Below are 14,345 nucleotides of genomic sequence, written 5' to 3'. Positions count from 1 at the left end.
ACACGGGGCCTCCTTTTACGTGCGTGTGGAGAAGCACCTCCTCTAATCCTGTGTCATTTCTAAATAAGATTGTTTGCAATCTTGTTGTTGAGTTGTTTAAAGAGTTTTTAATATATTCTTTATCAGAAATATGACTTGCAGTTAAATATGTTTTTAATATGTTACTTTTATCTGTTTAATAAATTCAGAGTGTTTATTCCCTGTATTAATGTATGTAAGATCCGTGTGTCTGTGTAAGGCTATATTTAAAAATAAAAACATACCACAGAGCAAGGGCAGGCTCTGCAGGGTTAGTTGCAGCTGGTGGTCACAGGCCCTGGGAGGCCAGGCAGAAGGCAGGTCCGACGAGGGCCGGTTGGAAGCCCTTCTAGGGAGTCCTCGCTCCCCGTGGCAGAGGAGCCCGTGCGACTTGGACAGGGAGCCATGGCCGGTCAGCGAGGTGCTTAGACAGTCAGGGTGTCCTCTGTGCCTTCAGTCTGGAGCAGAGACGGCCTTCTCGGATGGTGGATTGGGAAGTGCAGCCGCACCGGTGTTGGCGGTGGTTCCCATGTCAGCGGCCATGGGAACGGTGAGCGGATTTCAGAAAACCTTCTAGGACATAATGCACAACGTGTCACCCGCTGGACTGTCAAAGACAGGGGGCAGAGAGGGGCAGAGAGAACTTGGGGTTTGTTTAGAGCAGTGGCTTTAATTCCACGAGCGAATTAGTCGTAAGACATGCTGCATCCACTTCCCAGAATAAGCCCAGGGCAGATAAATGGTGTCTGGTCTCGTGGCTTACCGAACGTGTCCTTGTTTGCTTCCGACGACTTACGATGTTGCGGCAATGAGATGCGGTTACTGACGGTGTTTCCGTGTCACAGGAGTCAAGGCGTTCAGCTGCAGCGTGTGCAACGCGTCGTTCACCACCAACGGCAGCCTCACCCGGCACATGGCCACGCACATGAGCATGAAGCCCTACAAGTGCCCGTTCTGCGAGCAGGGCTTCCGCACCGCGGCGCACTGGAAGAAGCACATGAAGAGGCACCAGGCCGTCCCTTCTGCTGTGGCGGCCGCGGGGGATGCGGACGGAGGAGGTACGGCCCGCCTCGGTTTGACGCTCTGAAACATTGTAGCAGGTCATGGTGAAAAGTAGCTGCTTTCCCGACCGTGACTGCAGGCCGTGCTCTCTGGAAAGGGAGCAGCGGGGACAGAGCAGGAATCCGTCTCGCCGGTCGCCACACCCCCGGCCGGCCGCCGCAGCCGTGCAGACGTGCCTGGAGGCCGACACGATAATTTGTTGACAAGCAGGGACTCGGGCTGCCCGGCTGCCCGTGCTGGTGGCGGTCCCCTCAGTTTTCCCTCCGCTGGTGTCTGTCGTGGACGTGGGCTCCAGGGGCTCCGGGGAAGCCCATCGTACTCCGTTTCGTCATTCCCACTGGGTGGACGTGGGCCTTCTGTCTAGCCTGTCCCAGAGCCGGCGAGGGCCAGCCGTTAGGGAAGGCTGCGCCCCTGCACCGGCCCGGGGGTGCATGGCAGTATCTCGGCCGGCTCGGTCAGACGCTCTGAGAGCGCCCCCTCCCCCTGGTAAGGGCAGTCCTCCCTGAGGCAGAGGGACCTCTCTCTAGCACATCCCACGGGTGAGATGCCAGGATTAGGAACGTGCCGTTGTCTGTGTGGACCACGCAGCATTTGAGTCCTGTCCCCCAACTGGTGTCCCATCCTGCCGGAGGTCTGTCCCCAGTGTGAGGCCTGACTGTGTGCACACAGTTGGTGCGTGATGTTTGTGGACTGAGTGGGATGAGGCAAGGGTGTGAGCGTCGGGCTGGCGCGCTCGCAGCCGTCGGAAGGCTGGCGGCTGGTTGGCTTCTGTCCTGGGCTGTTCACCCCCGTGTGCTCTTTGCTCACCCCGGCCTCAAGGTCACAGCTGTCTCCTGGGGTGCTCGGCGATGTGAGAGCCCTTTAGCTTGTTCTTACATTTTGGGGAAAATGTGTTTAAAACGTGCCTGACCTGCCCGCAGATGGGGACAGCTCGGGCTTCCCTGCAGAGCGGCGGCTCTCGTGGACTCCCCGTAGGTGTTTCTGACCTCTTGGGCTTTGTCAGGACAGAGCGCCGCCTCTTCAGCCTCATCCTTCCTCGTGAAGCCTTTATTTCCCCTTTTGTCATGGGGTGAGTGAAGTCCGGGAGGAGACGGCAGCTGCCCTCGCAGTGACTCAGAACGTAGGACGCAGCTGCCGATCCCGGAGCCCCGTGGTGCCGGGCGCCTTCACAAGATGCCGCGGCCTCCGGCGCGAGGGCCGCGTCCTTCCCGTCGGCTGAGGGCCCCTCACGTCGTCGCAGCTCTGCCGGCGGGTCGGCTGGGGGCTCCCGTGGCGGCCTTGCCCTGGGCTGCGCGGGTGGTAGCCCCCGTAATCTGTTGTGGTGTTTTCCCCTCTGGGGTCACTGAGGAAGAGCCGCCGCAGCCCTAGCGTCACGTCGTAGGGTTGACGTCCGTCACGTGTGTGAGGGTGGTGAGCCCGTGTGGTCCGACACCATGGGGTTCTGTCCCTGCATATTGTCCTCCATTTTACGGCCCTTTGCCCTCCCATGGCCCCACCGCATGGATTGGGTTCTCAGACTTTCTCCCCACATTTCATTATCTGTGTCGGTGGGGCCGTGCGCCCCACGGCCCCAAATCTTCCCAGATGTTATTCTCTCCTCTGCAGCCCACCTTCCCTCTCCACACCGGCCCCTCTCTTTCCTTCTTTCCCTCCCTCCTGTCGCTCTCCCTTTATCCTAGCAGAGACATCCCAGTAGCTCTCGTCCCAAGTGTGCTGCTGGCCACTGTCCATTGGCCGCTTAGTGCTTCTGTTGAGTTTTCTCTTTGCTTTCTTGCCGTCTGTGCCGCTCTGCCATCCCGTGCCCAGCCGGCTGCTTTCCCTTCTGTCGGATCCAACAGCACCTTCTCCTTGTCCCTAACCAGTGTAAGTGCATCTGTACGTCCCACTGAGCGGATACCTAAGTGTCTGTGTTTTAAGGGTTTTCTTGGTAACTAAATAGGCTTTTTTGTGAATTTACTGCTTCTGTCTTCTGTCTCAGGCTGTTGGTTTCCTTTATGTGATGATTCAGTTTTTGCCCATAGTGGTCAGCGAGTGTCTGTGTTTATGGATGCTGGGGACCGGTGATTTCGGGGCTCTCTGCCGGGCCACTCCTCAGTCTGGCACTGTTGTGACAAGGCGGCCGAGGTGTACTGCTCCCTTCTGGGGTCTCTGCTCGGTTTCCCCGTGGACTAGTGGAGGGAAGGAGACTCTTCCGTCCTGAGTAGAGCGTCACTGAGTAACCTACTTGAAACCCTACAGACTTGTTTGGTTGCATTTTACTTGTTTTGTGAAACTTCATTTTTCATTAGGATTGGATCCTTTTCCTGTATTTTGTGTAGATGTGTGTCTGGAGGAGGAGGAGGATAACTCTGACAGAAGTGCCTCTCGCAAGGCTCGTCCCGAGGTCATCACGTTCACGGAGGAGGAGACGGCGCAGTTGGCCAAGATCCGGCCACAGGAAAGTGCCACCGTCTCGGAGCAGGTCCTGGTACAGTCGGCGGCCGAGAAGGACCGCATCAGCGAGATGAAGGACCGGCAGGCCGAGCTGGAGGCCGAGCCCAAGTTCGCCAACTGCTGCTCCTACTGCCCCAAGAGCTTCAAGAAGCCCAGCGACCTGGTGAGGTGAGGCGGCCGCGCTGTTCTCGGCGTCCGCAGACGGCGTCCATGGGCGCCTCCGTCACCTCCGCGAGGCTGGGGAGGTCCGCGTCTGAAGCAGGTGCCTCCCGGGAGGCCGCGCGGTTCCTGGAGCGCTGGTGCTAGTGCGGCATTGATTCGGGGGCGTCTGTTCAGGCTCCTTGGGCACATGGGTGAGAATGCGGTGCTCTGTGTGTGGCTCGTGGGCGCGTCTGAACGTGCAGCATCATAGTCGAACTCTTAACTGTGTCTACTTTAGAAATTCAACCTTTAAGTACACGTGCGTGCAGGACAAACAGCATACGTGGGGTTTGGTATGTCTGCGCTCAGGCATCCCCTGGGGGTCTCGGATCATTCTTGCGGATGGGGGGGCTACTGTAGGTAAAAGAGAAAGAAAATGACTTATTTTTTGAGGACGACACGGTGCTAAGCTGTGTAGGCTTGCAGACCCCATCAGGGACCCGCTGCCCCTCGAGTGCTGGTCCACGTGGGGAGTGGGGGCACAGACACACTCCGGGTGAACAGCGACGGTGCCATGAGGCAGCCTGTGATCAGGGCCAGTCAGCCCGATAGCAGCAACTAGGGTGAGGTCAAGCCCAGCAGGACCGTGAGGAGCAGGAGCCCAGGACCCTGAGCCGTGGGGAGACACAGCCTGGGGTGAAGATGTGGGCCGTAGTGCATCACCCAGCAGCGCCACATGGGGCTCGGAGCGTTTGCCTAGGAGGGAGCTGATGGATGAAGGTGTAGGGCAGTCCAGCGCAGGGAGGGGCACTTGGGATTTCGAGGTGGGTGATGGAGCAGGCTGCTCTCAGGACCTTCCACGCGGTGGGGTGGGGGTGGGGGGGCGGAAACAGAGGCTGGTGGCAGAGTGGCGCCTGGGTTGGCAGTGCGTGTCCAGTGAGCATAGAAGGTGACGGCTAGCCTGCCTTCTGCTTTCCACGTGGGGTGGGAGGTGTGCCAGTGAGGGTGATGGAGAGGTGGGTGAGGGGGGATTAGGGTGAGTCCACAGGGAGCTGGCAGTGTCCCTTCTGGGCTCCCCCAGATGTGAGGAGTGCCATTGAGGCTGGGGAGTTAGCAAAGCGTACAGCGAGGAGAGCGCCAGGCGCCGTTGTGAAGGAGTTGGAGTGCTTTGTAGGTAGGAGTGCAGCCTGGTAGGAGGGGCGCCAGGAGGGGAGTGCACAGGGCAGCTGGTGCGGAGAGCCGGTTACCATGAGGGACTGGTGGGAATCCCAGATGAGAATGTCCTGAGGGCCAGGGCCGCCTGTGTGGAGATGGTGGGGACAAAGCTGTGGGGATCCACGCACCTTGGACCCCTGCCAGGAGAGAGGCCTGTGGGTGGTGCCCAGGGTAGCCCGCTGGGACGCAGGGTCAAGGTGAGAAACCGCTCCGTCGTCACACATGCGAATGTGTCTGCGTCACGACACGGAGTGCAGGACGGCCTCACGGCTGACTGAGCCTCTTGTTCTGTCCTGCATCTGAAAGTTGTGGGGAGCTCAGCCTGTCCCGTTAGCTGCCGGGCCGAGAGCGTAGCAGAGCAAAACAACAGAAGCAGAGCACGGGCCGTCAGGTGAGAAACAGCCCTTCCTGTTCCCCACACACAGCCCGGCAGCAGGTTCCTAGTGGTTTGGGAAATGTCCACATATTATGTCAACATCAAGTTCTGTGATTTTATTTTTTGACTAATTTTTACCTATCATTGGGTCTTAGACGTCTTTGTCAGTACTTGCACTCCCATTACTTTCCTGTTAATGGTGATGTAGTGTAATGTTTTAGGGGAATACCAAAATTTATCCCATGACACCCTAGTATGAGCATTTAGCTCCCCCGCGTTCGATTACTACATGAGCATTGTGCAAGTACTGTGTGAGCACTGCATGAATACTGCACGAGTACTGCATGAGCACTATATAAGTACCACACGAATTCTGTGTAAGACTACACAAGTACCGCATGACTACTGCAGAGCACTGTATGAGCACTGCATGAGTATCACATGAGCACCGCAGAGTACTATACAAGCACCGTGTGAACACTATACGAGCACCACATGAGTGTCACAGAGCACCCTGCGAGTACTGCAGAGTCCTGTACGAGCACCGCACGAGCACTATATGAGTACTGCAGAGTACTATACAAGCACTGCACAAGTACCACAGAGCACTGTACGAGTACTGCAGAGTCCTATACAAGTACTGCACCAGCACTATACCAGTACAGCAGAGTACTGTACAAGTACTGCATGAACACTGTGTGAGCTCTACAGAGTACCATATGAGTACTGCCCAAGTACCACAGAGCACTGTATGAGTACTGCAGAGTCCTATACAAGTACTGCACGAGCACTATACCAGTACAGCAGAGTACTGTACAAGTACTGCATGAACACTGTGTGAGCTCTACAGAGTACCATATGAGCACTGCCCAAGTACCACAGAGCACTGTACGAGTACTGCAGAGTCCTATACAAGCACTGCACGAGCACCATACAAGTACAGCAGAGTACTATTTAAGTACTGTGTAAACACTGTGTGAGCACTGCAGGGTACTATATGAGCACTGCCCAAGTACCACAGAGCGCTATATGAGTACAGCAGAGTACTATATAAGTACTGCACGAGCACTATACGAGTACAGCAGAGTAATATACAAGTACTGCACAAGCACCATATGAGCACTGCAGGTTACCATACGAGCACCGCACGAGTATCACAGAACACTTTACTAGTACTGCAGAGTCCTATACAAGCGCCTCGTGAGCACCATATGAGTACTCCAGAGTACTATATGAGTACTTCAGAGTAATATACAAATATGGCATGAGCACTGCAGGGTACTATACGAGCACTGCGTGAACACTATGAGCACTGCAGAATACTATACGAGTACCACATGAGCACTATGTGAGTACTGCAGAGTACCATACAGGTACTGCACAAACACTGCGTGAGCACCACAGAGTACTATGTGAGTGCCGCATTAGCACTATATGAGTACTGCAGAGTTCTATACAAGTACTGCATGAACATTATACGAGTACAGCAGAGTATTCTACAAGTACTGCATGAGTACCACGTGAGCACTGCAGGGCTCTATATGAGTACCACCTGAGTACCGCAGAGCACTATATGAGTACTGCAGAGTACTATATAGTACTGCATGAGCACCGCATGAGCACCAGAAGGTACTATACAAGCACTGCCCGAGCACCGCACGAGCAGTGTACAAGTACTGCAGTGTCCTATATAAGTACTGCATGAGCACCACAGGGTACTATACAAGTACTGCCTGAGTACCGCGTGAGCACCACAGAGCACCATGTGAGCACCGCACCAGCACCTTGCCGAGTGTGCATCCCTGTGCACTTGTGTGTGTGGGGGGGCGGTGCTGACAGACGCCAGCTGGCGTCTGGACAGGTCGTGCCTCTTACGCAGATCGGTCTTGAATGCTCCCTGACCAGGCCCTCAGTGCACAGATGGGGGAAATGGTACCATTTTAATTTGCTCTTTTAAATGCTGAGTGTGGGCCAAACCCTTCCGCGGGGTTTTCTGCCACGTGTGTTTCTTCTGTAAGCTGCGCGCTGCCTGTTCTTCCACTGTGATCTTTCTCGTCTTCTTACCAACTGAGAAGCACTGTTTGGTTTTTTAAAAAGCCCTGTTTTCATCGGTCTTGCAGGGTTTTTTTTGTTGTTGTTGTTTTCTTCTGGATTCGTTTGTGGTGTTTTTGTGTAGAGTGAAGATTAAAGGTTTTATTTGGCCAAATTTATTCAGCCTGTACTAACACATAATTTTCATTTTATGGGTAGTTATGAGGTTGTGTGTAACTGGATGTAAAATTAAAATGAAAAATGCTTCATTATAAATGCTTTCTAATGGCAAGTGCTTTCTGGCTAGGCACGTTCGGATCCACACTGGAGAGAAGCCATACAAGTGTGACGAATGCGGGAAGAGCTTTACTGTGAAGTCGACTCTGGACTGCCACGTGAAGACCCACACAGGTAAGGACAGCGCCTGGGTCACACGTAGGGGCCTTACGGTGGCGTTTTCGATTTGTTCCTAGGTATCTTGCCCACAGAAGTACTTTTGGGATCATAGAATACTTAAAAATCCTGAACCACGAAGAAATAGAGTACGAGGACTTTTGATTCCTGACTTGGGGAGTATGACCCAGGTGACACAGGGGAGAGGGAGCTCGGTCTCAGATGCCAGCTTGTGCGCTGTCTTGTACTTTAGTCAGACTCAAACCCCTTGTTAAGAAAATTGCTTCTTAGTCTCATTTAGGCCAAAGAGATTTGGCTTGTTGAGGTTTTACAAGATCTGGGGATTTAGCAAATGCAAATCTCATTACAGTTCACAGGTAATTTTTTTTTTACGTGGGCAGAAATGTCATAAAGGGAAAACATTGCCGTCCGGTTTTCAATGGCCGTTTTTTTCCCTTCGTTTCATTTGAGGAGCTAAAGGTGAATTAATTGTCCTAATGAAAGCCTGTCGAGGCTTTGCTTCTTGTGCACAGGGCATCCCTGTGGTTGGGGGGCAGGCTCCGCACCTTGGGGGTTGGAGCTCTGTGTCCCCTCCCGAGCCGCTCCTCTGAGCCTCAAGTTATCGCCTAGGAAGTGGCACGTGGTGAACTCGGGACATGGTAGAGGATTGTGGCTCTCAAACTAAATTACATTCTTAATTTTTGGTTACCCATAGAATTGACCAAAAATGTTCATAAGAAATTCCACACATTTACGTAAAGCCCCGTGATTCTTTTCTGATAGGTCACTATTTGGAATTAAGTAGACACGTGAACATAGCGTGTCCCTTCTGCAGGCAGTGTTTCTGTCACTTAGTTGGGCGCTGAGAGTCTGTCTCTCTTGAGTGATGCTGAGTTGCCGAGGACCAGTTGGGGTCTGCTCAGCATCCCAGGTCTGGTGGGGGGACAGTCGCTCGCACGGCCTGTGCCAGCAGTGTTCAGGATGACTCACACACACGGGATTCAGGGTTGGCTGCCACGCATAAGCCACAGGAAGGAAAGTCTCCGTGAGGAACGCCTTTCAGGCCTTCCCCTCCACGCTGGGCTCCTTGGGTGACCTTTGGGGCCTGTGAGCAAGGTTAGGACAGCAGGCCCCCCTCCGGGGTGAGTCCCGGTGTGCCCGCCCTGGTCAGTGAAAATTAGTATTGGTTTCCGGGAGCCATACAGGGAAGCAGAGAACCAGGATGCTCTCGTCCTCTCAGAGCCTCTCTGAGGCAGAGTAGGTGGGGGACAGGGCACGCAGGTCCACGTCCATGGCCTTTGTCACATCCCGGGCGCAGGAAGAGCGTGTGAGTCTCGGGGGCTGAGCGTGTGTGCCGGCCCGTGGCTCCAGGCCTCTGTCCACCGGTGTGGGCGTGAGGGGTGCTGAGACACGGCCGTGCCCATTGTGCACCGAGGGGCGGGTGACAACGTGGTGGGGCTGGCTGCCGCCGAGGCTCTGGGTGGGTGGTGGCACCCCCGTGCTGCGGGCGTCCAAGCACCGTGACAGCGCAAGGCTCGCAGTGTGGGCCGCGGGCTCACTTCGGCATCTCTGCAGAGCTCTCTGTCCCTCGCAGGGCGTCCTGTGGGAGCACGGGGCTCGCCCTCAACCCGCGGGCCCCTGGGGTTGGCACTCCGGGTGCCTGCGGGTGCGGCGTCGCCAGCCCCCCGAGCCCTGCGGGTGCGGCGTCGCCAGCCCCCCGAGCCCTGGCCGGCCTTCCCGCAGGTCAGAAGCTCTTCAGCTGCCACGTGTGCAGCAACGCCTTCTCGACGAAGGGGAGCCTGAAGGTGCACATGCGCCTGCACACGGGGGCCAAGCCTTTCAAGTGTCCGCACTGCGAGCTGCGGTTCCGCACGTCGGGCCGGAGGAAGACGCACATGCAGTTCCATTACAAGCCCGACCCGAAGAAAGCCCGCAAGCCGGCGGCCCGGAGCTCGTCCGAAGGCCTGCAGCCCGTGAACCTGCTCAGTCCCACGTCCGCCGACCCGAACGTGTTCATCATGAACAACTCGGTTCTCGCGGGGCAGTTCGAGCAGAGCGTGCTGCAGCCGGGGCTGGTGGGCCAGGCCGTCCTTCCCGCCTCCGTGTCAGGTGAGCCCGGGGTGAGGGGACCCCGCTGGGGGCAGGGCGATGTGCCTCCTCCTCGAAAGCTCCCGGTATGGGCAGTCGGGAAGCCTGCGGCGTCGTCCTTCCGACGAGTGACCCTTCCGTTTCCGCCGCTTCCTTTCATGGCATTGGCTTTGGAGCGCCTTGGCGGTGGTTCTAGCTTTTTCTTGCTGGGTTTAAATGTGTGTTTTTGTCATCATCCTCCCAGACGTCACAGTGAGATGCCACCGATACCCCTCTAGAGCAGTGTACGTAACACAGGACACTTCTCTTACTGATCTTGGGTCACCTCGTGCTCGGAAAGTGGGACATTGTAGCCATTTAGGGATTTACATAGAGTGGATTTACATAGAGTGACTGTTTCTAGCTATCAGACCTGCCTTGGGGCTCTCTTTCCCTGTAGGTGACCTGGGGAGTGACTAAAGCCTGAAAAAACATATTAGTTACTGTTATAAATCCTGGGCTAATTAGTCTGTAATGTCTTTGAGCCTTGTTTCTGGGTGTATAAGGTGGCTAATACTGTTGTCAGTTCAGAGGGTATGTTTTGTGTTGAATTAGCCGAGGTGCGTGTGTGGTGTGGAGGAAATAGCGGTGCTCGTAGACCGGGTCATGGTAACGGGTAGGTAGGACTTAGGTGTATAAAAAGCCCCAAATGCAGGTGAGCTGCTTTCCTGTCAGGAGCTCATCCTCGTGGTGTCCCTGCAGCCGGCGGCGACTGGACGGTGTCCCTGACGGACGGGAGCCTGACCACCTTGGAGGGCGTGCAGTTACAACTGGCCGCCAACTTGGTCGGCCCCAATGTGCAGATCTCGGGCATCGATGCCTCCAGCATAAATAACATCACGCTCCAGGTAGGGCGCATGCCGTGGTGTCTGGGGCTTCGAGGGGTCAGAGCCCCACGTGAGTGTGAACGTGCCGTGACGAGGATCTCGGTTGCTTTGCAGATCGACCCGAGTATTTTGCAGCAAACACTACAGCAGGGCAGCCTGCTCACCCAGCAGCTGCCTGGGGAGCCCGGCCTGGCCTCCCAGAACGGCTCTCTTCAGACCCAGGATAGCACGGTCCCCGCTAGCGTCGTCATCCAGCCCATCCCCGGCCTGTCCTTACAGCCCACCGTGACGTCGGCCAGTCTGACCATCGGCCCGTTGTCAGAGCAGGACCCCGTGATGACCACCAGCAGCGGTGGTAAGTGAGCGCCATGGGCAGTTACGACACCGCCGCCCCTCCCGTCTCTGGAAGGCTCGGCGCACATCTGACGTCCCAAGCTTACGTAAGCTTCCCTGGCGACACGCAGTGTGTGTCCCCCCTGCGTGCGTAGATCACCGCCTGCACCTGCTCCCGTGGTCCTGCTGGTTTCCGGTTTCCCCGTAAGCTTCTCTTACCTCTCTCTGCACGAGGGAATCAGAGATGACTGATGTTTTCTTTTGAATCTTCTTTTGAAATAACAATTTCACTAATTATTTTTAATATAAAGAAGGAGAAAATTACTCTATTTTAAAGTCAAGCCTTATTTTGTTTTGTAATGATGACCAGGGACTCAAGACCTCTCTCAGGTGATGACATCGCAAGGCCTGGTGTCCAGCTCCAGCGGCCCCCACGAGATCACCCTGACCATTAACAACTCCAGTCTGAGCCAGGTCTTGGCGCAGGCTGCCGGTCCCACCGCTGCGTCGTCCTCGGGGTCTCCCCAGGAGATCACCCTGACCATCTCTGGTTAGTCCCTTCACATTTTAAACCTCCTCTTCCCTGCGATTTGAGCATACCTTGTTCTTATGTGTGTGTGTGTGTATGTATGTGCACCTACACATACGTACGTATATGTATAGATTTCTCGTTTGCAAAATTGAGTTTAGCATAAAGCCAGTGCTCGGTAAGTTTTTGTAATAAATGTGGGAAAGACATTCAGGTTTAGTGAGAGAGTGTCACAGTTCAAACCTAACACCAGAAACTAACAACGAGAGCCCCTCACGTCCTTCCGGCTCGAGTCTGTTGTCCCGTCGCACATGATTTGGTCCACAGACGGCAGACGGCGCAGCTTCTTGGGACTGGGATGATGGGTGTGCGGGCACATTCTAGGTGCTTACCCTCCTCGGAATTCTGCAGGATTGTGTGGGACAGTGCTAAGTGTGCTGAGAAGTGTGTAAACAGGTAGGAAATACCGTCCAGGAGAGCTTGAACTTGGCAAACCAGTCCTGTGTGTCAGCTACCAAGTGAAGGCGTCCTGGTGCCAGGGCAGTCGCGATCGCATTGTGCTCGGCATCATGACCTCCCTCCGCACGTTCTCGTCTGGCTCAGCCCGCAGTGAATTTTGTCCGTGTGCTTCGCCCTGTGGCCCTTAGCTCTTTGGTGAAGTTAGCAACAATCTGTGTGACCCTTCTGCGTGCCAGGCACTACTCTAGTGCTTGTACAAATATTAAGGCGTTTAATACTAATTTCTTGAAGCCTTCTAGCAATCTTTTATGAGGTTGTCATTAAAGATAAGGACATTTTGCTAAGAGGCAAAACGCCGTCCCTGGAGAAGAGGGCATGATGGCGGACGTGGGAGCATTTTACCATAAAACACGAGGAGTAACGGTGGGCAGACGCCGGGCCGACCTGGCCAGGGGAGCAGGCCAGGCCAACAGACTCATTTTCAGGGAGATTTCTGCGAAACGTGTGAGTGCGATGGAAAGTGGAGTTACTCAGAAGGAAACCAAAAGCTTTCTCTTTTAGGGAGTGTCTTTATTTCTTTTACTGTATCTGACAAACTCAAACCTGTTCTTGGATGGAGTTTGGTTTTGAGTGGCACAGAGTGATTTTGGATGCCGTCAGGCGGCAGACATTAACTTTCAGTTTTGTGTAGTTCGGTCACCTTCCTGCTTTCGTTGTATGTATCTGAACTTTAATATATTTTTTTTATTTTTAAGGAAGCTATTTTGAGCAAACTAATGTTTCTTGTGTGCTGTCGGTGTGTGGGCGCCGCGCTCGTCCCGTGCAGAAGGCCCAGAGCGCAGGCTTCTCGCTGACGGCTCACGCTGTGCGCTGCGGCTTCTGGACGGTGCGGCTCTTTCTCCCACGCGTTCCTGTCACTGATCGTGTAGTTATTTTATTGCTTATTAGTATTTTCAAAACAGTAAGGAGATGAATTTAACTAATTAAAAAAAAATTGCTGTGAAGGCTTATCCTGAGGGAAATCTTTAGATCAGTTGATGGCCTGAGCTTCGCGCAGACCTCGGGCTTGAGACTTCTTGTCCTCCGCCGTCGTTATTGAGCTCGTGAGAGCCGGTGACTCACACGTCAGTGCCTCCGTCCCTCGTGCTGAAAAGGCTGTGGGGAAACGTCGAGCTTGTGGTCACCTGTCGAGAGTGTCTAGGTAGGATTTTTAGTGACTTTGTAAGAGGTCGTCTCCTCCGCTGGCGTGCGCAATCACACGGGCTTGTCTGTGCCACGAAGGGGTTATCACTTCAGCCGAGCTCTGTGGCTTTCAGTAGTTCAGAGGTTGTACGAGAAAGAAGTTGAACCTCGGGTCAAAGGCACGACTAGGCCTCAGGCTCCTCTGTCTGTACCAAAGCCCTCTTTGGCACCTCAGGCACTTTTCCGCAGAGAATCAGAAAAGCGATAAAGCGATACCCACGTCCTCTGACCCTGCGGCCAGGCCTCCGGAAGATGCTCTGCTGCTGGTCAGAGTCGTGTGTTCTCCAGCTCGCCCAGGCCCGCACGCCCGGCTTCTTTCTCACTTCGTTTCTGCAGAGCGGGCTGAGGACGCCGCGGACGGCACAGCCGAGTGCGGCGCCCCTCGTCTTCTGATGCGTTTCCCTCCAGTCTCGCAGAGTCGTCTTGCTTATGCCTAACTTGACGGCAGGTTTTTTTTTTAAAGTAACTCGTTTGTGTCCCGTCTTCCCAGAGCACCGCGTGTGGGTTTCACGGACACGTCCGCGGGTCGTCCAGCTCTCCTGGGCGTGCGCCGTAGGCTGGTCCCAGCGTTTGAGTGCTCAGGCTGCGGGAGCCGGCGTGCGCAGGCTTAGAAGCCAAGGCCAGTGCCCCTGGTGGGCGTGCACCCCAGGCACGCGTGAGCCCTGAGGGCCATGGTGCACAGAACCCTCACCCAGGAGCTGCGGCATTGCTGCCTCCCCGAGCCCCTGTGGTGGGAGGTTAGGGGGCTTCTGGTATCGTTTCTTGACGTCCCTTCGATCCACGTCACCCACACGTTTGCCACACCGGCTCTGTCTCCCGCGTGTGGAAGTATTTTCAACTCAGTGTAAGTTCTGGTCAACAAAGTATGTAATTTGAAGTTCCTGAGTCCCGAGTTAACATAGAACTCTCCGGGGGCACCTCGGAGTCGTTACAGCTTAGGGGCGGGCACAGAGCCTGTCGTTCCAGGGAACTGTTTCATGGTCTTCTCGTTCTCTTCTGTAAATATTACTGTGAATGAAGCAGGTCGCATTTTACCAGGATGTTCCTGTATGTTTAACCCGCTTGCCAGGATGTGGATTAACGAATTACTCTGCAGTATCCCAGTATTGATTCCGTCTAAGTCAACGTCTTACTCAGCACAGCGCTGGCGGAAGCAATG

The 14,345-nt window shown here is 54.9% G+C and overlaps 1 protein-coding gene across 1 annotated transcript in view; it reads left to right on the top strand.

Annotated features, from left to right (window-relative positions):
* Positions 1-14,345, top strand: part of ZNF236 (zinc finger protein 236) — a 104,861-nt gene that overhangs the window by 69,267 nt on the left and 21,249 nt on the right. Inside the window, exons 19-25 of the mRNA XM_080821676.1 lie at positions 864-1,076; positions 3,399-3,681; positions 7,584-7,687; positions 9,413-9,778; positions 10,499-10,644; positions 10,738-10,978; positions 11,327-11,506. Of these exons, the coding sequence (XP_080677802.1) occupies positions 864-1,076; positions 3,399-3,681; positions 7,584-7,687; positions 9,413-9,778; positions 10,499-10,644; positions 10,738-10,978; positions 11,327-11,506 (1,533 nt within the window). The remainder of the gene's footprint in view (positions 1-863; positions 1,077-3,398; positions 3,682-7,583; positions 7,688-9,412; positions 9,779-10,498; positions 10,645-10,737; positions 10,979-11,326; positions 11,507-14,345) is intronic.

This window comes from Martes martes, assembly GCF_963455335.1.
Source record: "Martes martes genome assembly, chromosome: 13".
NCBI lineage: Eukaryota > Metazoa > Chordata > Mammalia > Carnivora > Mustelidae > Martes > Martes martes.
This window is presented reverse-complemented; position numbering and strand designations above follow the sequence as displayed.